Source organism: Epinephelus fuscoguttatus, linkage group LG5, assembly GCF_011397635.1.
Source record: "Epinephelus fuscoguttatus linkage group LG5, E.fuscoguttatus.final_Chr_v1".
NCBI lineage: Eukaryota > Metazoa > Chordata > Actinopteri > Perciformes > Serranidae > Epinephelus > Epinephelus fuscoguttatus.
In genome coordinates this window covers 21,878,367-21,904,320 of record NC_064756.1, presented here as the reverse complement: position 1 = coordinate 21,904,320, position 25,954 = coordinate 21,878,367, and the positions used below count along the sequence as shown (strand labels likewise).

At 41.5% G+C, this 25,954-nt stretch overlaps 1 protein-coding gene across 1 annotated transcript; it reads left to right on the top strand.

Moving 5' to 3' along the window:
* Window positions 1–1,132: 1,132 nt before the first annotated feature.
* si:dkey-103g5.4 (uncharacterized) lies at window positions 1,133–24,093 on the top strand. Its single transcript, XM_049575910.1, has 24 exons — window positions 1,133–1,150; window positions 1,233–1,409; window positions 1,737–1,846; window positions 1,943–2,100; window positions 3,925–4,152; window positions 4,858–5,196; window positions 5,279–5,427; window positions 5,687–5,936; window positions 8,519–8,689; window positions 8,826–8,983; window positions 9,178–9,318; window positions 9,653–9,794; window positions 10,004–10,155; window positions 10,428–10,553; window positions 10,802–10,991; window positions 12,025–12,099; window positions 12,671–12,799; window positions 14,787–14,849; window positions 14,944–15,060; window positions 18,899–19,050; window positions 19,504–19,590; window positions 22,847–22,993; window positions 23,202–23,399; window positions 23,583–24,093. The coding sequence occupies exons 1-24, from the start codon at window positions 1,133–1,135 to the stop codon at window positions 23,670–23,672; spliced, it is 3,567 nt and encodes a 1,188-aa protein (XP_049431867.1). The 3' UTR covers window positions 23,673–24,093.
* Window positions 24,094–25,954: the final 1,861 nt, after the last annotated feature.

Below are 25,954 nucleotides of genomic sequence, written 5' to 3'. Positions count from 1 at the left end.
AACTCTAACTGCCACTTGACAGGTTTGTGGAGGCATACAAACGTGAGGCAGTAACTCTTGTTATATTCTACTCATCTTTCTCCCTCTGTCTCTTTGTGTATCTCTCTCACGACAGCAGTCTGTGCAGACACCTTGGAGGAGTTCTGGGATTACGAGCACCAGGTGGATCTGGAGGCATTCAGCAGCAACACCTTCTATAGCCTGCTGCTCAAACAGAGTCTGTCTGTCACCACGCGGCTGGGACAGCTCACCACCGAGGCCTGTAGCTCTTAGTTTATATGCAAAAATAACACTATGTGAAAGAATTGACCCCCTCTTTTTCAGTACATGATGCATGTAATCAGTCTCTGAAGTTTCTTCCCATGCCTGGGACACCAGAAACTCCCCTTTTGATTGTTTTACAAACAAATTGATGTCTTAATAGCCTATATTACACATTCTCACATTACTGTTTTATGAATAGTTCATGCGTTTGTGCTACTCAAAGCCAGGTGTTTTTTTTAAGCAACATCTGCGAACAAAGCCCCAAACCCTTTCGTACCACTGACCCCTTCTGTGTCAACATGCAACGCTGCCCCTGGCATCATTTTAGTAATGCGCAGGGCTTCTGCCCAACCTGCAACATATGTTGAGTGGGAATGAAAAGGATCATGCTGTTTTATGCTAAAATAAGCTAACTAGCTGCTGGCTGTAGCTTTGTAATTATGGTAAAATATGACAGTGGTATTGATTTCTCATCCAGCCCATCTTATATTGTCTTGTCTTATTAAGTCTACTTCACATACCCTGATTTCTCACAAGCACAGGTTCCTTCCAATAACTCAGCTTTTATCTTTATCTCCTTTTCTTTTTCACCTGCTACTGTCCCTTCTTCACTCATAAGGTTAAACTGTATTGAAACATATTGGATGTCACATTGGGACGCCTCTGTTCTTTGTCACACCGTTGTCTCTCCTGCGTCCTTCCTGTTTGTGCCACCAAAATGTTGGCTGCAGTGTAGTCGACAGGGGTTGTTGTTACAGCCCTCAGGACAGCTGAGGTGATAAAGATGTAAAAAGAGATGGCACACCTCACACCCGTGATCATCCCACAAACGTGCACGTCTCACCAGTGTTACATGTGTGCTAGCCGCATGGGCGTGGGGTCGGATGTGCGATTTGATTACTGCGATTTTATGAAAACAATGTGGCAGTCATTTTTTTGTTTTCATATGTGTGTCTGTGTGTATCCAGGTGAAGGAGCTATATCAGGGAGTGCTTGGGAAACTGCAGCTCCTCCACCCACGCTTGATCACTGAGGAGAGGATGGGGGAGGGCTATGAGAGGGTGAAGAGGGAGGTGGAGAGGGAGGTGGTGCGACGGAAGACTCTGGCGTCACAGCTGAGGACTCTGCTCGACAGCCAGCTGCAGGTTTTTATTACATTACATTCCCATCTGTGCATCTCCCATTATTACATTATTAAAAAATGAGGAAAAACTAAATCAATCTGTTCTAATTACAAGGACAGAGGACAGTAAAGATGAAGAGACAGTGTATGTATGTGTTCGAGACAGATCTTAAAGACACAGGAATCTTTCTCAAGCTGCAACTAACAACTGTCAGTTAATCCTTTGGTCTACAGAATTTCTGAAAATCCTAAAGCCCGAAGTGATGCCATCAAATTGTTTGTTTTGTTCAAGTCACAATAACTAATCAATAAATTGACTGATCATAAACTGCTCTGCTGTTTTCTTCAGGTGCTGAGGCGAGAGCAGCAGGCCCAGCAGAGGGTCCACAGTGTGCTCACAGCCCAGCTCAGAGAATGCACCAGACTCCTGTCCAAGATTAACAGCAACCACCAGCAGAAGTAAAGCTCCCATTTACCCTTTGCGAAGTGTCACAAACAACAAGCAGAACAGAGTAAATACCCTTACATCTACAATCTCTCCTTTCCCATGTTCAGTTTGATCCAGAGGCTAACGTCCCTGGTGGATGAGATGGGAGAGCTGGTGTCAGCGGAGTGCCAGCGTCAGGGGGCCTGGGGGTTTCTGGGTGAGGGTATAGGGGCCAAGCTGCTCTGCCCTGACACTGGAACTGTGCTGACCAAGGACCACATCTTTGGTGAGTCCAACACCCCTGAGTTGGACATAGGTGGTAATGAGACAATGGGCCCCTGGCTGGGCACAGATATGTAAAAGGCATCAACACCTGTCCCAACCTAGAGATCCCAACTGCCAGTAGGGGTCGCCAAAGCTTCACATGGGGACATGAGGCCTTCTTGATTTTAAAGGGTGTAACAAAACTTTTTTAACATATATATTATTGGCCTGTATCTCAGCATTTCATTCATTTATGTGAAGAAAACTATATGAGACTGTTGTTTTTAAAGCATCAGTAAAGTAGGCAGTTAAAATACCCAAAGAGCCAACAGAAAAATGACCAAGCTTTAGAGAGAAGGAAACACTGAGTCTGTTGAAAAAGAAGCATATTAAGCATTAATAATTGTTAGAAATACAACAAAAAAAATAAATAAAATAAATAAATGTGTAGAGAATGGTATAAAAAGTTTGAAAAAATACCAGGAAAATTAATCTTTGATGCAATATTCACAGGAAATCATCTGCTCCAAAGCACTCATTCTACACAAACTTCCCACAGCTATTGCATCCACTATTTGGGTTAATTGTAAAGTTTACCAGCTGTTCTGCATTGTTACTGTAATGCACTGAATATGATATGAAATATCATGTTTCACTTAGTCAGGGGTTGTCAGTTTACTCAAAGTGGTTGGGAACCACTGCTATATAGGAGCCAGACGTTATAGTTGGTCCTCTTTTTGTTGTTGTGTTGCAATATCTTTGTGGTCAACGTGAGTCTCTTCTTGACTGACACGTGTTAAGGCCTTCACCTGTCTCAGCCTGGCCTTCATCCTTCAAAAGCTCCATCCTTAAATCTTAGAGAAACAGCACCATCTTTTGCTAAAAATGTGCACAACAACAACAAGGTGGTCTAAGTGAAAAAAAAGAGGCACACATTTGGTTTGTATCCTCCTTACAGGTAGTACACCTTTCACAGCATTACTTTACACCCACACAAGTCCATATATTGAGTTTTCTCTCATTCTAGTGTAACTCCCACCTTAACTTTCATTTAACTACAGGTGAACTTCAATAACAAAGCCAACAGTCAGTGTGGGTCAAAATGCCATAACAGGTTTTTATTAAACTCAGGGTCCCTAACAGCAATACTATAACAACAGTTAAAAATTAAAGTGTCTTACTGCAGAGGGGTGGTGTACCAATCTATAGGCTGATACACTTGAAGTATACTATACATGGATGACCAAAACTACACACAAAATAAACCCTTTTTTCCAACAGAAAAACACCCAAACTACTCTCAGTGCCACAGCAAATCTAAATGATATCACCACAACTCAACAGGTGAACTCCCAGTGCACCAAATTAAATAATGTAAATTAAACGGCAATCAGCACTTTGCCTTTCCTCTGGCACTACACCTGGACTGTTAGGACCAAGCATGTCTACAGGAGTGATCACAGATCATGAATGAGGCTGACACACCTGTGCTCCATGAGCCTCTTAACAGCTCAGGTGCTCTCACCTTGACTGGCTAAATTTTGCCTGGGTCCTATAGTGTCCCCCTGCTACACTAGGTACATTATTTCTTGTGTAACAGTTAGCTCATAAAATGGAATATAGGTATTTTAAACAAAGCTATCGCACCAGTTGGAGGGTTAGAGGTGTACCAAAATGATGGAGACACATGCTTTTCTTCTTGATCCAAGTTTTTACACTGCAGCGATCCATTTAAGCAGAAATCAGCGTGACAAGCTGTCCACCCAGCATGTGACTAGACTCACATTCAAAACATCTTAAATCATCAGCTTAATAATTAACAGTCTGTCTTTCTGCCTCTCTCCAGGTCCTGATGGGTCTCTGCGTGTCAGTCGGGCACTTGACTGTGATTCAGTCACAGGCCTCATAAGGCCAAATGCTTACAGCCATATGCTGCTGAGCAGCGGCCACACCATGGCGGTGCCACCTGATTTCTTCGTCCTCCCACAGACCGGCAGAGTTATGCCCATAGCTGGCAACGTGGCCTATGATCCTGCAAGCTCTACTCTAGTGTTCACAACTGACTCATGCACAGGTGATATGATGAGTGCTTGTGGGGTTTGAGGGATGATTGAACCAGATAAAGAGGAAAAAGGGATGCATTGATACTTTACACTGGATAACTGGTCAAATATACACAATATAAAATAACACTTAGGTGTGCAGTTTGATGGCAGCTAAAATTCAAACCACCTACACCTTTAAATAATATCCATTAGTTAATACTTTGATATCAACCCCATAAAAACACATTAGCTCCTTTCTAGACTCTTGGCTTTGCAACACCAAAAACTTTTTTCTCTGCAGTTGTGGTCTCATCTTAGGAAGCAGATGTTTCCTTCTTTTCCGCTTTTTGCTCAATTCAGGACTTTTTTTTTGGTTATTTTTGACACTGCTCACTTGTGCTTTCCTCAAAAAATTTATGCAGGTGATGGACTGGCCTGTGTTTAGTATTGGGAAGTGCATGTGTCGTGGGAAATTGAATACTGCCAGAATACAGTTTTGTGAAAAATATTTCTATCATCTGTGTTTTAGATTTTTATTTCTTAAAACTGATTATGCATACCAAATGATCACAAGTAATTTAATATTATCATGCCCGTTCTCTGTGTTTTCCTAAAAGGCATTTGTAAAAGTGGAAGAAATCAGTAATTGAAATGGAAAGTGGCTAAGTGGGCAACACTCAGATCATTGACATTTTCAAGAGTCTTTTTTACAGATTAAACTGTGCTTTTCTCAGGAGACAGCAGGAAGTGGGACAGTCCTCTTCTTCCTTTCATTCCCTACCCGACCTCCTGCCACTCAGACCAGCCTCTGCCCAGCACCCGGCTCAGAGGCCTCAAACCAGGCCAGAGACTGCAGCTGGGTGTCCCCATGGCAGACCCAGACACAGGGGTCCCAGTGCCCATTCTGGCTGTAACCATCCACCCCCAGACAGGACTAGTCTACCCACTGGGAGGGGTGCATGTCTGTCCCCTCACCCGCCTCCCTCAGCCGATACAGATTGGCTACCCCATGCTGGACTCCAGGACGGGGAACGTTGTGCTCACTGTTGGGGTCAGTCTAGATCCAGTCACAGGTCAGTGCTGCGGCTGAGTCTTCAGCACAGCCCATGTCGAGTTTATTTTATCTTCAGTAATTTGTTCTGTGTGTTTGTGTAGGAGCTGTGCTGCCAGTAGGTGGAGTTCTGTTGGCCGAGTCCTTCATCGAACCTCTGAGTGGGCGGATGGTGAGAGTAGGGGGGGCCAGCATACGGGCTGGGCAAGTTGTGCCTAACGCAGGAGGATACCAGGCCCTTCTAGACAGCAAGGTGCTCGATTAGATTAGATGCTTTTGACTGTGTCAAGCAAGAGGAAACTGTAGATGTTTAAATTTCCAGTGTTTCCTAAGCACCTAAAAATCTTGCCATGTTCACAAAAATAGTTTTTGATCTTGAAAGTAGCGGTGGAGAAAGTAATCAAACCACAAGGTCTGTTCAGGAGCTGTTTCTAGAGGCTTACTATTACTGTAATAAATGAATACTATGAAAAAGAAAAAATAACTTGAGTGAATTTAAACTTCTCGATTAGGTTCTGGCAGTGATGTTCAAAGTATTGGAGCTCCTAAAGCCACTAACTGAGGAGTGGGGGTCGGACCAAACTTTGCAGCACCACCAGGGCAGCGAGAGAGGGAGCGGTCGACAAGATAATCTCCTCAGTGTAGCTAAGGAGCTCCAGCAGGCCTGGGGAAGGAGCCTGCACTGTCAGCTGCAGCTGCAGACTAGGTTGGGTATCCTGCTGAACTGGGCTGTAGGTCTGCAGCAGGATGGAGACATTCTGGGTGAGGAAATGCCAGTGAAAGGGAGTGTGGATTTGAATTGTCCCCCGAGGGCAATACATCACAAAGTCACTTTTTAAAAATATCCCCCTTCTGTGCTCTGTGCTAATGTGGTCCTTTCCTGCTCCTCCTTTCCATATTGTAAATGAGGTGCTCTCTTTTATTTCCTGTGCCACTGACCAATCCATCTTCTGCTTTTCTCTAAACTATTGTGTTTAAGGGAGCAAACACCCCCCACTTTTCCACTTATACCTTTTCATTTTAATCTTTGCTTGGCTTTAATGCCATAAATCTGCTCATTGCTGTGAAAAGAACGTGCTACTTTGTGTTTGTTGTACTGGTTATCTGTTTCTTCTTCATACCTTTGGTTGTGATTGAAAATATGTTAGATAAAGTACTTTAGATTTTCAAAATGGTGTCCTTAGGTGCCTTCTTCTACAGAGAACAGAAAGGCTTTCAGGCATAAAATTACATATGTATGTTTTAACTTTTAAAAGGTTTCATGAGCCTGAAGGGTGACATTTTCTTACCTCAAACACTTTTAATATGACCTTTAGTTGTCATAAGTACCCACCCTCCACAGTTACTCAACATGTGGCCTGCTCCTCCCACATAATCTCATTATAATGGCACATATATTACACTTATATATAGCCCATATCCATATTCTCTTCTGTTTCAAACATAGATACCGTGAACTCAAAAAGATAAAGACATTAAAACTCATGACATACAGTACATCAGATTACCCACAATGCTGTTTGACCATGAGTTTGACGAATCTGTTTCATCCCACAAAACTGGCTAGTTTAATATGAGTCTATGAGTCTTTTTTTAGTTGTTTGAGCTCCTGACACATCAATAATCAAATTATGTCAGCACTGAAACATTGTCGCTCTGCTCAAGGCTGATGCCAATCTGCCCTTCATGACAGGCTTATCTTGTTCTCTGCATAATTTCAGCTGCTGTGTTCGTGTGGTCATGTGTGCTCTGCTCGATAATCTGCTTCTTAGTTTTGCTCCTTTTAGTGTTCAATATGCTTTGCCAGATGTGCCGTGAAGTCACAATCATGTCTGTAACATGTGCCTTGTTCTGTCTGTATTTATTTTTGGGTAGCACTTTATAATACAGCCCGTGTTTTACGACGTAACTCCCCGTGTCTTACGGTGTAACTTCCCGTGTCTTACGGCGTAACTCCTCTAAGACCTGCCGGGGTCTTACAGTGGAACTGCTACTGTCTTATGCTGTCACTCCCAGTGTCTTATAATGGAACTTCATGCGTCTTACCTTGCACTTACTGGGACTTCCCGGGTGACTCTCTGACATCTACCATGACATTTTGGGGGAGCCTTTATGGTTTAGTTTCACTTACTTACAGTGTAACTCGCTATGTCTTACAGTAAAACGTCTTACAGTCCAACTCCTTTTGTCTTACCATGTAGGCCTACTTATTAAAACTTATAACTATAAAATCAGATATGATTTACAGTTTTAAAATACACGAAAATCATACTGCAATATGTAACCTGTTTAATCACACAATGAGTGTAAGTACCAGGTACCTGCATGGTAAGGAAGGGAAACAGTGTGCACTTTACAATACAGCCCGGTCCCTGATAAGTACAGTGTAGGTCTCTGGTAATTACAGGAAAGTCCTGGTAGGTACAGCAGAAGTCTCGGGTGCTTAGAGTGTAAGTACTAGGTACCTGCATGGTAAGGAAGGGTGAACAGTGTGCACTTTACAATACAGCCTGGTCCCTGGTACTTACAGGAAGTCTTGGGCACTTAGCATGTAAGTACCAGGTGTCTGCGGTAAAGAATAAAGATATTTTATAACTCTGAAGTTGTCACTGTGTGATTAAACAGGTTACATATTGCAGTATGATTTTCGTATTTTAAAACTGTAAATCATATCTGATTTTATAGTTATAAGTTTTAATAAGTAGGCCTACATGGTAAGACAAAAGGAGTTGGACTGTAAGACGTTTACTGTAAGACATAGCGAGTTACACTGTAAGTCATAAGTGAAACTAAACCATATAGGCTCCCCCAAAATGTCATGGTAGATGTCAGAGAGTCACCTGGGAAGTCCCAGTAAGTGCAAGGTAAGACGCATGAAGTTCCATTATAAGACACTGGGAGTGACAGCATAAGACAGTAGCAGTTCCACTGTAAGACCCCGGCAGGTCTACTGTAAGACAAGCGAAACTACACAACAGGTTCCTCTAAAATGCCATGTAGATGTCAGAGAGTTACCATGAAAGTCCCAATAAGTATATGGTAAGACACGGGAAGTTATGCCGTAAGACACGGGAAGTTATGCCATAAGACACGGGGAGTTACGTCGTAAGACACGGGGAGTTACGCCGTCAGACACGGGAAGTTACGCCGTAAGACACGGGCTGTATTATAAAGTGCTACCGATTTTTGCAGTTACTTTTGTTAAGAGGTTGTTATATCTTAGCTAAATAAACAGCACTATAGTAAGTTAATGTAAAAACTGTAAATAGAACTACATATGTACTGTATCGTATTTTGTTTCCTCCACTCTAACCTTCTGACCTCTCCTGTATCATTCACACCAGGAGAGATGCCTCTCCCAGGTTCACATATGTGTGTACCAGCTCTGCTGGGGCTGGAGTACCCTGACCCTGTGGGGTCTGGTCTCTGTGTACCTGTGCTGGGATGTCAGACTGACCTTGTCTCTGGGACTATTATACCATTGGCAGGGACTATGGAGGACCCTGGAGGTAAAGGTACTGTACTGTGAAACTCAAGCTATTGCACAAGTCACCCGACACAGTTTATCGAATCCACTTTTAAATTCTATTAAGGAGTACGGAATCAGACAAGTTGTACCCTTTTTGTTGTCTATGCTGTTGCACTTCACAGGCCTGGTGGCCATCCGTTATGGATCACAGACTGTTGACCCAGTGACAGGTGTGTTGGCCACAGTGGTTGGAGCCAGGCTGGATGTGTCCAGGAAAACCATTGTACCTGTAACAGCTTCCTACTGGCTAACAATGGCAGACCAAACTGATAGTGTGCAGGTGGGGAAGTAACTGAGAGAAGTGTGTGACCGCAGAGAACAAAAGCCATGCAACTTTCTACCTGATTATTCAAGTTTGCAAACTTGATCAAACTTATTCAAGTCTTTACTTGTTTAAACATTTTATTTTGCAGCACACTGAATTCATTTATATTGAATCTGTACACCTGATGCACTTCCTTTTGTTGCTGGCAGGTAGAGGCGCTACAGAGAGAAGTGTGTGTGCGAAACACTTACTGGCAGCAACAGAGGCAGCGGGAGGAAGATTTTGTCTCTGACCTGGACTCAGCTCTATTCCAGTGTCTCTTTAGAGGCACAGAAGCAAACTCTTATCAGGTCAGCGGAGGGGAGTTTCCTGTTTTGGTTGTATATATCATCTATAGCCTGGCCTCTGAGTATAGGAGGGGGAATTCAAAGTGAATCAGCCTTTTGAACATTTGGAAATGAATAAAGGGATGTATGAATGCTGTGGCAAACAGCATTAGAAAGTAATTCTAGAGAAGCTTTTCATATCCTGCTGTGAACTGCAAGTTTATGCATCGGTTTAGGGCGAACTGCAAAGTCACTATATCGCTGTGTGAGTGTGTGCATGTGTGTTTCCCATTTTTTAGTATGCAAATATGTGCCTCTACTTTTCATATTCCAAGAATAGGTGTGTACTCTGCTGCAGGTCCAGTGGTCAGGGAGACAGCTGAAGGAAGCAGCCGTGGAGCTGCAGGATTCAGCACAGACCGAGGCGCAGAGGAGAGCAGCTCAGCGCTCCCACTTGGCTCTGATCTTGCCTCCGCATGTACTACACATACTCACACAGGGTAAATTGTCTGGCAAGCTGGCAGAATGAAGAGCATGAGGGAAATTACACTCATGACCCGCACCGTGGTTATATTCATCACTTGCCAAAAGACAGACACTTCATGCCAGTGTCTCATATCGCACCCTTCAGTTGTGTAGTAATTAACATAATTTGAATGTTCAATATTTTATTTGAGTTGGCTCTGTGCATTGCTGTCTGTGTGTATAGGTGATGAGCAGGAGTGGGATCAGCAGTGTGTCTGGCACTCAGAGCTCGTGTCGGGCCTTGATAAGGTGGATGTTTGTATGGAGCAGCTGCAACAAGACAAAGAAAAATGGACAACACATGGAGGAGACTGGGCCACAACCCTCCATGCTCTGGTTAGAGTAATCCATTCCTGGGTTTTTTTTTTTTTTTTGGCCCTGTAGCTTAATTCATGACTGATACACTTTGGTCAGATGTTCAGCTCCCTCTCATGTCACCAGTGCCAATTGCATGTGACTCATGATACTATAGGGAGCTCTAAAGAGTCCGGTAATTGAACTTTGACGCCAGCCCGGTGCTATGAGATGCACTCTGTAACACTGTCATCTAAATGTAAATAAGACTTCATGCTTCTTCTCACACAAGCCTGTGTTTATTCCTCCTCCAGGACAGAGAGCTGAGACAGAGAGAGTTGTGGGAGCGGTGTTGTTCCAGACAGACAGAGTTGGAGGCTGCTCTTAACGCGCTGCACTTTGTCAGACACCTTTCGCAGCTCCGTGCCGACACTGCTCAGGTCAAAACACACACAGACACACCACATAAATAACACTGAATATAAACAAACTTAAATATGTAATGCAGGGAAGTGTATGTTTGACTTTTTACACCATTCACTCTGTTCATCTAAATCTCAGATGAACAATCAAAGCCAATTGGGCCCAATTATATAATCACTGAGAGTTATCAAGAAGTTGAGAAATGTTTATTTTGATTATCTCTGCTGTGTTACTCTGAGCCACCTCCCTCTTCTTGTTTATCTAGGCAGTACTATGTGGGAACTTTTGGTACAAGGAATATGGTCTGCTCCAGTGCTGTGGACACAGACCTTCTGCGGAGGTCGTAGGTTCGCTCCAGCAGATGGCTTTGCCTCTGCTAGAGAGACTGAACCAACTCCTGGAAGACAAACAGCCTGCCAGCTTCTCCCCCAACACCTGCAATCAGCACATTTCTGGTACCCAATCAGTATCAGATAGGAGTACTATATTTACTACATGACAGGGATGCTAATATGTAACTAGAGGGAAACATTTCGATATTTAGTACATGCAGTTCTGGAGAAAGCACACATCCTTGTTGAATAATGGCATTCTTTGGAGGTCAGACTAATTTTCTGCTTCACTCTGTATCATGGATCCGTGGAAGTGAAGCGTTTTGATACACTATCTCTGAAATTGCTACGCTGCAGCCAACCTTTCCTCGTGTTTTTGCACACATTTTGCTATGGTAGCCAAAGGATAAGGCTGGTGTTAGTCTATATTTTTCTTATTGCCAACAATTCCCATGAAAAGACCAAACCAAGCCCAATGGTTTTTCAAAATACTTTAATTTTTATAAAGGATTCAAACATCACATTAAACAGGATCAAATGATACATTTGTTGGGGACTATTTTCAGCTGTGTATTAATACACATTTAGTGCTTCAGTGAGTATTTACAACAGCGGGATAGTGTGTGTGGGACTGACTCTTAACAAACTACAGCACCCATGTTTACTGTAATAAAGACCTATGTCACCCAGTGGGGCTTGTTTATGTGTTTTTAATAGTTTTAAAAAATCAAAGGAGCTCTTTGGCGCGGAGTAATTAACCACTGTATATCAGGCTTTGACTAAACAGACAATACTTGTTGGTACTGAAGGAACAAGTCAGCTCTTTTCATGGGATTCTTAAAATAAGAGAGGCTCAAACATAGAGTTCCACATTTGAGGGTGTTTTAATCTCAAGCGCAAGCCAAGGAATTGGTGTGTCATGACAATGTACAGTGTCTGACAAACAATCATTGTAGGCACTGTAGGTATTTCCCATCACTTGAGCTACTGTTTCCTGTTATTCAGATAACAGGAACTGTTCTGGGAGCAATCACTTCCCCTCACATGTCTCATGTCAGGGCCTCTGGCTGAAGTGACATCACGTCATATTGACAATAAGAAATATAAAGACTATTTGCACGTTTATTCTTTAAGAATGATTTCTGACATGTTTCAGGTTTGTCCACAAAGCAGGCATATGGGCTGGAGATAGCCTCCAGAGTCTGGACAGCCTCTGTGCCTGTGGTGAAAGGTAAGTGCTTCTCAAGCTGCTCTGTGATAACATTTCGGTATATGTGTGTGGATGGAGTGTGCGAGAGGAGAACGCGAGGAAATATTGTTAGGCATACTCATTGTCAAAATGCAACAGGATAGAGCAGCGAGATGAAAAACAGCCACTGCGTCATTAAAGTGAACCCTGTCGATGTGTGCTGGAGTAAGAAATCAATAGCTCCATTGTGTTCTGTTTTTTTTTTAATGTCTCTGGAGATGAGAGATAGAGTAGAAGGAAGTAAGAGAACAGTGAGGAATCGGGTGATTATGAATTTGACAAGTGTAAGACCTTATATTTATGGTTTATGGCAGGTACAAAAACCCCTCAGGTGGATTTTACAGTGAGGAAGAACATCAATACTATATGTTTCTATCAAAACTAGCACTCTAACATAAAGTGTGTTGTCTTAATAAAACATGTCTGAAGTCTATAGAGAACTAAAGTTGCACAACAAAGCCTCACATCTGCTTGACGAGATACTTTGACCATCTTGGCTCGATTTCTGGCTTGCAGTGGTTTCCAAGGTCTGTGATTGTTTATGTTTCTAAAGGAATCTCCACCCAGTCTTTGAGGGAGCCTGCCAATTTAGCTCAACCCCAGGACGCTGATTTGCAGGCCAGTTCGGCACCGACACACACCTCACAAAGACACACCACATCCTCTGGCATTCACTCCCAGGGTGAGACAGAGCACGAATTATACAGCAGTAGCCTACTGACTGTAAAACCCCTTTGACCCGTGTTGACCTGTGCTCTGCTCTACTTCAGTGTTGTTTATATACCTGTTGCAAGTTTTCTGCCAGGCTCAGGTAACTCCCTACTGTTCCCTAACCACCTCATTTTTTATCATCCAAATTATGCCCTATGTTCTCTCAGCATCAGACACAGCACTTCCATTACTGAATTAAAGTTAGGGTTTAGGGGTTAGAGCCAGGGGTTAGGGTTACCCATATAAAATCTGTCTACTTGAGATACTGTGCTTAACAATATTGATAACAGGTAGACAGTCAAACAGGGGTGAGACATTACCTTACTGGTGGAGGAAACTGTGGAGATTCACCTCACCTGCTTGAGAAACAGTCCACTACGTATTGCTGAAAAGATTCTAACCTGATCGAAAATGGCAACTTAGACAAATCTTCCAAAAAACCTTTCTCACTATCAAAGACCATAAATACTCACATCACATTGACCGCGTTTGATCCTCAGCTTCAAATTTCCCTCCACTAAATCTTTCTTTTCCTGTGTTCATCATACATATTCATAAACTGATGTCTCTCTTCTGGATAGTAGACTATTGTCTGGGGTCACCTCATCTCTGATGATGCCTCTAATTCTGTCGATGTAGACTTTAGACAATATGGTAAACCCTTCAGACATTGGCAGTTCAGCACAGGTATGTGAGCTAACGAAGCATTAAATCAGTTTCTTGCAAGACAGATTTCTTTTATCTTTCAAAGTAAATGATACCCCTGGCATCTCTTGGGGCCTTTGGGAGGCTCTCAAAGCATACTTATGAGGGCAAACTACTTCATCACGCTTTCTTATGAGGGAAACTGAGAAAGCCAGAGCTACAGAGGAACTTTTTAGATTGCAGAGCAGCCCAGTCTCCAGTCTCTATAAAAAATGGTTGCAGCTTCATATGGAATTTGACTTATTATTGACAAACAAAGCTGAACTTCAACTACTTAGGTCTAAGCAACACATTTTTTTTTGAGATGGGGCACAAAGCAGGTAAAAGCTGAGGAGAATCATTTGGTTAATTCCTCTTCTATTTGGTTAACACATGGTGTTCTGCAATGCAGGATGCTTCACGGAATTCATTACACAAATGCTACATTGCCCAATATATTTCACAACAGATGCCATGTCTGTTACAGATTTAAACAGTTACCTGCCAATCTTATTCATGTGCTTTGGTCCTGCCTTGAGTTAACTGAGAGTTGAACAGATATATTCCAAACTTATCAAACCGTAATCCATATACCTCTGGACCCTTACCACCCGACAGCTATATTTAGTACTGGCAGGAGGACAGCCTTCCTGTAGCCATGCATAGTGTCATCGCTTTCACTGCACTGATAGCCAGATGCCTTATCCTCCCGAAATGGAAACATGTTTTCCCTCGCAGCAATAGTAGATGCATTGTGGAGGTCCTGCATTGCGTCAAGCATGAGAAAATTAGATTTTCCTTAAAAGGCTCCCTACGCTGCCATTTTTTTTCCTTAACTCATTTATTCATTTCATTTCATTTCGTGTCCTCTGCTCATGTTGTGCTCTTGGTTTTGCCGCTCACTTCCTTGCATGCAAGGTCTCATGTGTGGGAGATGTTGGAAGGAAGTTTGACTGGAGGGATTATTGGAAGTACGAAGTATGAAGGACATGGTGGTGGAGTCCCGAGGGATATAGCAGCTGGGGTTGGATTTAAAACAATAATGTGAAGAAACAGTTTTCTTTAAAAAAAAATTTAAAACCTGCAAAAACACTGCTGTATATTGTCTTGATTTGCATGCTTTAGATATGCTGGTAGGTGACTTTTGTTGTTGGAAAGAGTCAGGCTATGGTTTTCCTCTTTTATGGTAATTGTGTTAAACTATGCTAACCTTCACAAAGAATTAATAATCAATAATTAAATAATCACTCATTTTAATCTTGATTTCCTAACAGAGAGCCAGCCGATGAAAGAGTCTGCTCAGCCGACACACGGTATCACAGTCCCCATGATTCCAGGTGACATCATGATGTAAAATAATACATAGTTTAAATGTGTAACATGTGGTGTGACACATTAACATTGTCCATCCATGTTGCTTTGATTCCCCAGAAGAGGAATGGGACAAACTGCTGGAACTCTCGCCTCTCTTCCAGCTGCTGAAGAGGATGGAGCTGCAGCTAAAGGGTTGGGCCTGTGGGGCAGGGCTTCTTAGAGGAGAGCTTGCTGGTAGGTTGGATACAGTTAGGGTTTTTCACCGAGTAATGGGCCTACAGGCACCAACTGTATGCAGAAAGTCACATTTATGTGTGCGCACAGCACACATGCAACACCTGTAGACAGCATAATCATCAATTATTCAATTCAATTGTTACCCTGGCACTCCTGTACGGGAGTCCAGACCAGCCTTCACATTAAAGTGGATGAGATTAGCCTGCCTGTTCACATACACAGCAAGTTTCTAATCAAATAGACTGGTGCAAAGGTGATTCATCCAGCTATTAACTGTCTTCTTCCTAAAGCCTGTCTCACTGCCTTCTCACTAGCACCCTTAGTGGACTTTCCACGTGCAGATACGACGTAAAAGGGACCTTGGGTGTGTTAGATGTTGAAGTTCTGCCTGTTTCATGCATTGTCCTTTCAAACTACACTTCCATTTTCACAGGAAATTTACCATTTCCATAGGCTACAGAAATAAACACACTACGTCAGTACAACAATGCAAATTGACTTCTTTTTTTTTCCTCCAGCAACTAACGCATGTGGTTAGGTTTGGGGAAAAAAGAACAGGGCTTGGCTTTGTGACCTTGTGTTGAAGTGAAGTGAATGAATTTGGGAATTGAACTGAAATACAGAATGAAAACACACTGGAAGTAACTTGTGGATGGATTGATAAACAAAAACACATATCTGAAAAATATTTACAGCAAAGATGGGAAGAATGCACAGGGACTGAAGTAATGGGGTGGATCTAGTGAATCTGTTGGAAAATGTTGCCATTTTGATAAATCGTTTTTGTAAGGTAAGGATACAGTTGACGTTGCTCTTGAAAGTACTTGCCTACATAATATTACAGTATGAAATGAAAGGATAAATCATAGTATAATATAAATTGATCAGGATTTTTCTAGACAGTAGATGACGTATTCTTCTGATATTTTTTGCAATCTTGTTTGAGTTACAAACAGGTTTAGTTACAATGACCCTTTCCAAGATGTTATTGTCAATATGAACATTAGGTAGAGTGTTTGTTGCATGTTGATTTCTAGGGGTAAATAACTGAGCTTTTCTTTATATTAAGTGACAATTTGTTTGCCTTGACCCAGGTGTCAACTTTGCACAATTCAGTGTTCATTTCTGATAATAATTTGATATCAGTTCAATATCAGTTTTATTTCATTATTATCATGCTTTCATAGTTATGCATGAGTCAAGCCGGGGGAGCTACAGATGGGGTGATCTTTGCAGCTGCAAACAAGTGTTACATGATAAAGCCGTCCCCTTTCCCGAAAGTTGAGCACATTAGGTCAAGCTCCTATGCAATCTCAGTCATGAACTAATCTGTGCTTATTCAGGCACTTCCCATTTTCAACGACTATCTGTGGCTACATTAAAGTCTTTGTACTTTCCCTCAGTCTTTCCATTTCCGCTTTCACTCATTTCACACACACACACACACACACACACACACACACACACACACACACACACATGTCGTAAGGTCATAGTACATTTGCTCGTAGTAAACTTTATAATCATGATAATACTTATAAAGAAATGATTATAAATAAGTATTATCATGATTATAAAGTTTACTACGAGCAAATGTACTTGACTTTCATCAAACTTCAGTTGATTAAACATTTATTTTGTTATAATATGATCACTGACAATCAATGACCAGTTTTGGTCCTCCTTCTCTTCTTCTGGACCTTCAGTGGTAGAATGGGCTTGCTGTGGTTCTTATTTTTTGAAGCATAACGCAAACATGAGAAAATCAAACCCACCTGGAGAAAACTGGAATACAGGCTTGATCTTTCTGAAAGTATTTTTTATATATATATTCATGCATACTAAATAAGGGTCCCATTATGGGTCTATTATGGTGCACTTGTGAAAAGGGCACTGCCTGCATGTTTGTTTAACCTGTCTTATTTTTACACTCTCCAGAGCATTGATGAAGCCCAGATGGTAGTCATTTTCTGAACATCAAGTGTTCAGGCTTTTATTAGTTTGTTTGGCTTCAGGGACCCAGGGTGTAATTTATTCAGCTCTGTTTTACTGAGGTGCTGTTACACCATGTAGTAAAAATAGATCTTGGTGTAACTCCAAAGAAATAGTGTGTTTTTATTAGACCTAGTGGTGGCATGACTTTAGGGATCGCAGTGTACATCTGTCTGTCCACCACTTTGGCCCAGACTGAAATATCTCAACCAATATTGGATGGTTTGCCATGAGACCTTCTTTCACCTTCATTCTTCTCATCTCTCCTCTCATGATGGCATTTTTATGTTTAGGCCGTACACAGACATACCATTAACCTCTACACTGAACCTCCACACTCAACAACCCACTATTCGTGATCTCTTTATTATCTGAAAGATGGGACCACCTTAGACTAGGCCCCGGTAAATGGGGACTGGTTTGGGATGGCTTGTAGTCAGAGGACCTGATCCCCACTATGCCCCTCTCCAGAAAGCTGCTCCCCAGACCCTGTTGAACAGACTCCTCCTGTAGGGGGCAAGGGCTGCTCTAGAGGGGATCTGACCTGCAACAGGCCAGCCACCTTCTACGGGTCTGGTTGTGACCTTAAAGGCGAGAGTAAAGACATCGAGGAAGAGGAGAAAGGGAAAAGAGCTCCTGACAAGATCCACCCTGGCGCCTCTTTGTCCTTAGGGCTCAACCAGAGATTGCATTATAATTACATTGTAGGTATGTTTTTCTGTCTTTCTTTTCTTTCTCTCTTTCTTTCTTTTTCATTCTTTTCATATTATCCCCCCCTCAAGTTTATGGCTGTTAACATTCTCTTCATCAACAAAAGAGTTTTTCCATCAGTTCAAAAACTGTCAGTAGGCGAGTAAATGGAAAAGTGTGAGTCTATACTACACTATACTGAGAAACTCAGAGTTATTGTTGGTGGTTTGGAAACCCTGCAGAAGAGGAGACACAACAGCAGATGAGGGAATGTGGTCACAGAATATCTCGCACGTTATTTTCTGTGCTGAGAAATGACGAAGGTAAAACCCTCCACTTTAACCAACATCCGGCCCACAGAGCAAACCTGCATCTCTGCATCAACAGTCCCCCACTCAAATACAGCCACTACAACGTCCACACAAGCCCACTCATGAGAAAGAATCTAAGCCAAACATCATGCACCTGCCTCCTCATATGTGTATACAATGAACAAAAGTATAAAGTATATTTTTGAATCCTTTTGACTTTGGTGATCACTTGATTTTTACTCTAACACCACTATATGGTTCACTTTTGTGGTTTTAAGTGAAATGTCTTGCAAAGTTTTCGATGGATTTTCAAGTTTTTGATCAAATTTGATACAAACATTCATGTTCCCACAGGATTAATTGTAATATCTTTGATGATCCCCTGACTATTCATCTTGGTCATCATCAGGATCATCATCAAATTTTAATGTGTCCAATATTTTGGTTTATAATCAACACATGTGAAACTAGGCCATTCAGTTGAACTTTATGTTTACTTCAGTGCCAGTGTGTGCCAAGTAAAGATATTACTTCCAAGCATTTATCAGTTCTTAAGCAGATGTGTGATTTTTGGACCAGGCCAACAGCCAGAAAAATCTGAAAGCATATCAAACCCAGAAATCTCTAAGCTCTCACAAAACGATTTTAAAGATTTGTGTTTGTATGTTTAAAAACCCCCAAATCTTACCTTTTATGTTTCATCACTGTGTCTTGCAGAGTAACCGTTTACAGGTCATTTGTTGAAAGAAAACAGTTAAGCTGCAAACTCAGGTGGGCATAAAAAGGTGACAGTAACGCTTTGCTTCTACTTGAAACACTCTTTTACCAAATATTTTGTCCAGACATAAGCAAGAGTTTCATAGACGTCCTCGATGCTCAGTGGGAATGTGAGGGAGAGCTGATCCCTTTGGACCTGTCGGTGCTTAACCCCAGAGAGTTCCTGGTCTACCAGCACGGACTGTACCTGATACACACATTGCATAATCTAAAACTGGTTAGTGCTGCAGTTTCACTCTTACTTTCAACCTAGCTGCCTATTCATTTTTAAACTGCTTTTACTCTTTAATTTTGAGGCTGTGAGTGGTCTGGCCCTGAGCTATTTTTAAAATTTTAATTTCTTATGAGCCTTGGTGTGGCCTGAAGTGTTCAAGCAGGAAACCTTCTATCTCTGTATCCCAGTTAAAGACCAAAGGTGACTTGGCTTTTGGTGTGAGGGCTCAGGGGCTTTACACTGACCTTCCTTAAGAATTCAGGCTGATTGTGTCCATAATATCTCATCTTACTTTCACTTTTATTCTTCCTGTTGTGTTTTCTTGATGCTGTTTCCTGTCACACATGTATTTATTCATTCATTGCATACATATTTTTTCCATTTTTACTGTGGACTGAGCCTCAGTAAGAATATCATAATAACAAAGGATTGGGTTGTTGTTCTCTTTTTCAACAGACTCCAGCCATTTCACTTCAGATAGCAGCTAGTCTCCCAAACAACAACTATTTCAACAACGCCTTCAGAAACTCCTTCTTTTATCAGGTAATCTTAAAGCTTTTTTTCTGTGAAAGTGATTTTCTTTGTGTTTTTCTGTACGTATTGTGTGTGGCATAGCTGGCATCAACAAAGTATCAACCAATAGTCTCAAGCAAAGCACCCCAAAACATGACCGATAAAACAGATGATGCACTTGAAATGAAACCCTCAAAATACCTTCGAGATGGATGTAAAATACTTATCACTGTTTTTTAAAAGATGACTTATTGCCTGGCTGTACTTCATGTGTTTGTGTGAAGGGGAATAATACTACTGAGTGTCTGCTATGCTCAGTGTCACATACTCAGGTCTTGAAATAAGATCATCTAAAACCCAAACAAGCTGTAGAGATTAGTTTTAAGCAATCTGGAATCTCAAGCATCGAGGCATTTCACTCGCTGAAGCTGCAGGATTCCTGAAGATCATTCTCTCAAGCATCGAGAATATTTGCACTGTAAACGTGCAGATCTTTAACAGTGCTCCAACAAAGAATCTGTCCAAGTGAAACAAACTGAAACAACTCTGTAAAAGCTGTGTGGAGCAGTGCTGGAATCAAATCCCAGGATTTACATCAGATTTGCCCCTCCTACTGAAGTCCATATAGAGAACACTGTGTTCTTGGCTAACACTATTGTTTGTATGGAACCTCTGGCTCCATTATAACGCATGTTAGTAATATTCTCCAGTACAGCTCTGGAGGGCCTTTGTGATTTTGTGGTTTTCCCTTTCTCTGCTGAAATGGTATTGTGCATTAGAAAACAAACAAACCCAGTATGTCATGCAGATGCTGACATGCTTGGATTTCGCTCTGTCATAGTCATAGAAATAAAAGAAAAAAAATCTAAGAATAATAAATATCTGTGGTTCATAGCCTCACTGGAGAGAATGCTGAGAGGTAAAGTTGGTGAATATGAATATTAATCTATTCAACACCATCCAACATCAGAAAAAACCCTTAGCTTTTGAAAGTCCAGTTATGGCTAACAGACCCCTAATAACTATGAAACTGTCAGTGGTGGGAAGTAACGACATACGTTTACTCAATCACATTATTTTCTATGTGTCATAACAATGTAGGAAGTATGTGTAAATTAACTTTGGTAAATTTCACATCATCCTACCAGCACTAAGATCTCCCTGCTCATCTCAGCTTAAATTTTTGCTGGCTCCAGGGTTGTTGCTATAAATATAGGTTGTACTTCTGCTTTTTCGTATGCTTCCCACCACTGATGCAAAGAGTATGGAAGCAGACTGTAAGAAAAAGCTAACCATCTCTTTCTCGTTTTTAAATTCAAACCAAACTCAGATCAAACGGGAAGACTAGGCAGCACTGGTCAAACATAAACCAAGATTCTGTTAATGTTTTGCCCATTTTTCGCCTTAATTTGTCTTCAAAAATATATTTTATTGCACTAAGAAGCAGGCGCCCTACTGTTTCCTGTATTGTAAAAATGAAGCCTGAAAGATGAGATCAAACAGTAAAATTAAGCAGTGCTGATAAAATAAACATATTTTAATTCACTGTCTGTAATTCTAGGTCGCCGCCATATTGTTTCCTGTGGAAAAAATCTCCAAACTCGCATTACATTACTCACCAGTGGGTGTTTTTTTGGTCTAGTGTGGTGCAGTGGATTCTGGTAGTTGTCGTTTTTTTCTTACCTCTTAAGTATAGACTGTATAAAAAGATGGTTGACGTGTCTCCATTCACCCCCACTGTACAAAACTGAAGCCAAAATATCCATGATGATGCTGCTGCCATCTTGTGCTGGTGATGTCATTTGGAGCCAGAGTTTGCGCAGTAGCATGGCGCGTTCCAGGCAACCCGTAACTTGTGTTTTTACAACCTTCTACCCGTGAAAGTGCACTGGAAAAGCAGTCAAACCCACAACTTACAAACCCTGAACTCGTACCAGATCGGTGTACTCCCAGTTACGCTCTCTGATGTCACACAGCCTTCTAAACCAATTACCTTACTCCTCTAAACAACAATGGCAGCCCCATAGATACAGTACGGATGCAGGTGAAACATGGTGAGAAATAGACAAAAAATAACCCTAATGTTGACGCATTAGGGTGACTTCAAGTGACCATTCTGAGTGCAGGACTTTTTGTTGTAATGGAGTATTTTTATTTTTTGTTCCGCTACTTTTACTGAAGTAAATCATCTGAACACTTCTTCCATCACTGTATAAACTATCTTGACAACTGTAAATGATGCTTTCTGTGGCAATAACAACGGAAAATGAGGGAATTGCATTAAACACAGTAGAAAATGAAGAAAAGTGAAACAAGCCAGCAGCACCTTCATTTGCATTCTGATCAGTCTTTCCCAGTACCTGAAAACAGCTCAGACGACACCACAACAGCAGCTTGCTGTGGCTTTCTGCTGCTACTACATCTTTTCGGGGCCCTCACTTTGCTGAAGGGGCAATTCAGCGTGCAGTCCCAACCGTGAAAGTCTTTATAGAACATCCTGTTCAGCCCTGCTGATCTCTGAACACAAAAGACTCTGTCTCTATTCACACAACTCTGACAGAGGAGATGGGTCAGACTGAAAGACCCCTCAAATCAGTAAATAAACAGCAATTCCGCAGCCTTTAGGTTCCTGTCTGCGCTCAGGGTTGTAGAGTTTGTTTCTGCGGCAGGTTTCAGATTCTATTAGAGTCTGCACAGCTGCAGACTGGGGCAACCATTCAATGCCATGACCTTGCAACCACAGGCTCTACATTAACAGTTTGCAATATCTGAAGTGTATCCTGTCTATGCGGGTTTCATTTGCACAACATACAACTCCAGCTGCCATCTAGAATTTAGTGTGTTTAATAGGAGTCATTACAGCTACCCTTGTTACGTGCAAACAAGAATTCCAGCACACGTTAGAGACATTTGTATTGGTGAAGTAGGCTCTCCCTCTTCTTGTCATCTTATCAGCCATTTGTTGCACTCCTGGTTGATATATTCTATGTAATCATGAAACTTTAATGCAAAGACAAACAACTCCAGCTGCCATCTAGAATTTACAGCATTTATAGGAAATGTTACAGTCTAAGTGCTCATTTAAAGACGTGTATTGGTGAAGAAGGCACTTCCCCTTCTTGCTCCATTAATGGCTGTTAATGCCATTTGTCATTTGTGTGCTCCATTTAATCATAAAACTTTAATGCCAGCCAAATGCTTTAATTCCGTGTTGTAAATGGATTGCAATGCAATGTGTTCTTGACTATAACTCCTGGATGCATGTGAACGACTCCTCTGTTGACAGGAGGCAGAAGAGGCACTCTTTGTCCGTCGCCAGAGGCTCCAGTCAGTTGGAGGTTTCTCTCTGCTGCTGCTTCACTGTCTGTCCCATGTTAAGATGAAAGACATGAGCTCTGACTCTGGTCCTGCCTTCCAGAGGCTTTTCTTCAAGGTACAGACAAACATTCAAAGTGTGCATTAAATGTTAATAGTGTGGGAAACTGTTTAACCTCTGACAGTACTTTTTTGATTTCAAATATAGCTTCAAATAAGGCTGATGTTGATAATCTGGCTGTTTCTTAATGGGTGTACTGTTCAATGTCTTTCCCATGTGTGACATTAATTTGAATTTTGCTGTTCTGTTTAATTGTATTTCATAGATACTGCAGGCATGTCTGGGGGAGCTGTTTCAAGCCAGACTGGGTATGCCGTCATCTGGACAGGAAGCCAATGTGTGTGTGTGGCTTAAGGACCAAGAGGCCCCTTCAGGAGTCCTAAAGGGGACTCCTTCTGACCCTCATGCTGCCTCCCTGCTTTATAGGTTTCACAAACCAAGCAGAGGATTGCTGTCTGAAGACGTAAGAGCAGAATATTTCCTCTAACTGTGATCATTTGCTGCAGATTGTTCAGATAGAAGCATGATTGATCTTTAATTTATTAGTCTGACGGTGTTGTGCAAGGATACTTTCTGTGTGTGGGAGAGTAACCACAGCTGTCTTGGACACCTCTTGTTGTGTGTCTGTTTGTGATTATGGGAACAGGACGTTGAGGAACTTCAGAGGAAGCACAGGGAAACATCTCTACTCTCCCATCTTGAGGGACTTTTAAAGGAGAAGAGCTCTGAAGCGTGAGGGAAATTCTTCTATTTGAAAGAGAAAAAACACACCCAACATAGAACCAGTTCTTTATTGCAAGAAGCATGGGAGGAGCAAACGTCATAGATGAACTACAGTTTCTCTGTGAGGCTGAGAAAATGCAGGCGTTTAATCCAGAGAGACAAACAAGGGTGAAGGATGGGCAGATGCTTTGCAGAGGAAATTATCTCCTGGAAGACAGAATCAAAACCTCTTTCTTTTTGAAACAGGAACTTCCTTTCTTCCAGGGAATAAGCACACCACTGTAAGCTCTGTGCGATAAGAACTTGTTTTCCACAAGACGCCTTGTCTCGCCCTCAGTAACTCCCTCTTTTTCCTAAGACATTTTGATACATTACAGAGCATATAGTGCATTGACTGCAAAAATGCAATTAATGCAAAACAGTTTGTCCCACAGAAGCCGCAGAGAAACCTTTATGCTCTAATGTAATTTGTTTACTATTTTTATATTGCCTGTTTTGATAAGATGATATCAGTTCGAAGAGTGGAAATGACGGCTAGGCAATGAACTGAAGGATAATGTATACAGAAGGCTGTACGTACTCACTCTGTTTTTCATTGTTTTGGATTTCAGTGAGTAACCATTACTTTAATCCTAATGTGATCCATAAATCAAACCCTTAACCTACTCCTCATGTTCCACTGTCAATGTTATCTTTAACCATTTCACAACTGGCACAGTTTCGTCAAATATACTAGGATCATCTTACTAAATTACTTTAATAAATTCTGAGTCAAAGGGTGAGGCTTTAATGCTTTGCTGTCATTTATACTGAGGTAGGATAAATTTTGAATGACGTAACTTTGATCCAAATAAAAAAAACAACAGCTCCGATCTTATACCTTTAAACTGAGTGGTGTTATTGAAATATGATAAAGTATTGGTCTAAACATCTAAAAATACTTTAAATGAAGAGTTTCAAAAAGAAGTAGGATAAAGTAAATGTAATTGTGAGACAAAAATGGCAATTAACAGCATTTTTAGATGATTTCAGGAAATGGGTGTGTCTCATTATGAAAAGTTACTTTGCTTTGTCTCTTACCGTATCATTATCTCTAACCTTACTTCAATCCCGGTAATCACTGATCACAAAAACATTCATGTTGCACTGTTTATTATTTTTTTTGTTTTAAACAACACAACATTTCTTCTTATACAAATCATACATGTTTTTGGCTTTTACCATCACAAGCTGTGTATTATAATGACATTCCTGGGACGCTTATATAGGCGCCTGGTTAAAAGATATACAAAGACAAACATGTGTGCAACCTGTGTGTGCACACATATAGAGACATCTGTTTGTATTTAGTGGTCCTGTGTGGGGAGGAGGGGAAGTCTATAGCATGACAAAAGCTTTGCTGAGACTCCAACACATCTCCGGGCAAATACTGGCACCGTCAGTGCTGTCTTCACTGCTTCTGAGTGGCTTTCAGAGCGATGACTATGATGATCAAAATTATTCCACAGACAAGTCCAATGATATTTAGGGTCTTGGCTGTCCTTGATGCCTCCGCAGCTCGAGCTGAGTCTCCAAGAGCATTGGCATTCTGTGCCTTTAAGAAGCAAGAAGCAAAATTAATTTGCTAGAAAAAAGGTGTTTGACTGAGAAAGAAAGAAAAAAAACACTGAAAAGGAGATTAATTGAATCTTGTGCATCTGGGCGGGAACATACTGTACAGTTTCACCATATACATGCGAAATGAATCTGACTGGTTACATAATGAGCACAAGTCAGCCAATATTCAGTCACAATGAAGCAGCCTCCCAATGCCTCCAACATTAAAGTTCATGCAAGATTATAAAACACTGCAAAACACTAACAATACTTTGTGTAGTTTTTGATATTTGCACATTTCTTAGAAGATGAAGAGTGAAAAAAGTTTGATGCTCAGGAAAGGTTACCCACCTTACAGGAGCAGATGATAGCAGCAATCCCTATAGGCAGACAACAGCACAAAGTGTTAAAGATGGACCATCCTAGGTAGGATGGAGCCACTTCACGGTTCTGGCCTCCTTCCATTGTGGTGCTCTGTCTTTTTTTAAGTGGATGAAAGTTATGCTTTGTTGGCCAGTGTTTAGGTCCAATGGCTGGTGGGGGTTGCAACCCACACCCTTTTATTCTTCATGGGTGTGGTTTAAGGGGTTGTGCAGCGTAAGGCTAACAGCTATATGAGTGGCCAATAGAGAGAGAGGGAGAGAGAGGGGGAAAAAAACACACTATCTGGATTGCAAGGAAATGGTGGCTTTTTGGGCG

Bases quoted from the DNA above. Each gene is read 5' to 3' on its own strand.
- si:dkey-103g5.4 (XM_049575910.1), top strand. The intron at 5,937-8,518 runs GTGAGGAAATGC...CATTCACACCAG, and splicing joins GCAGGATGGAGACATTCTGG to GAGAGATGCCTCTCCCAGGT. The intron at 10,156-10,427 runs GTTAGAGTAATC...TTCCTCCTCCAG, and splicing joins CCACAACCCTCCATGCTCTG to GACAGAGAGCTGAGACAGAG.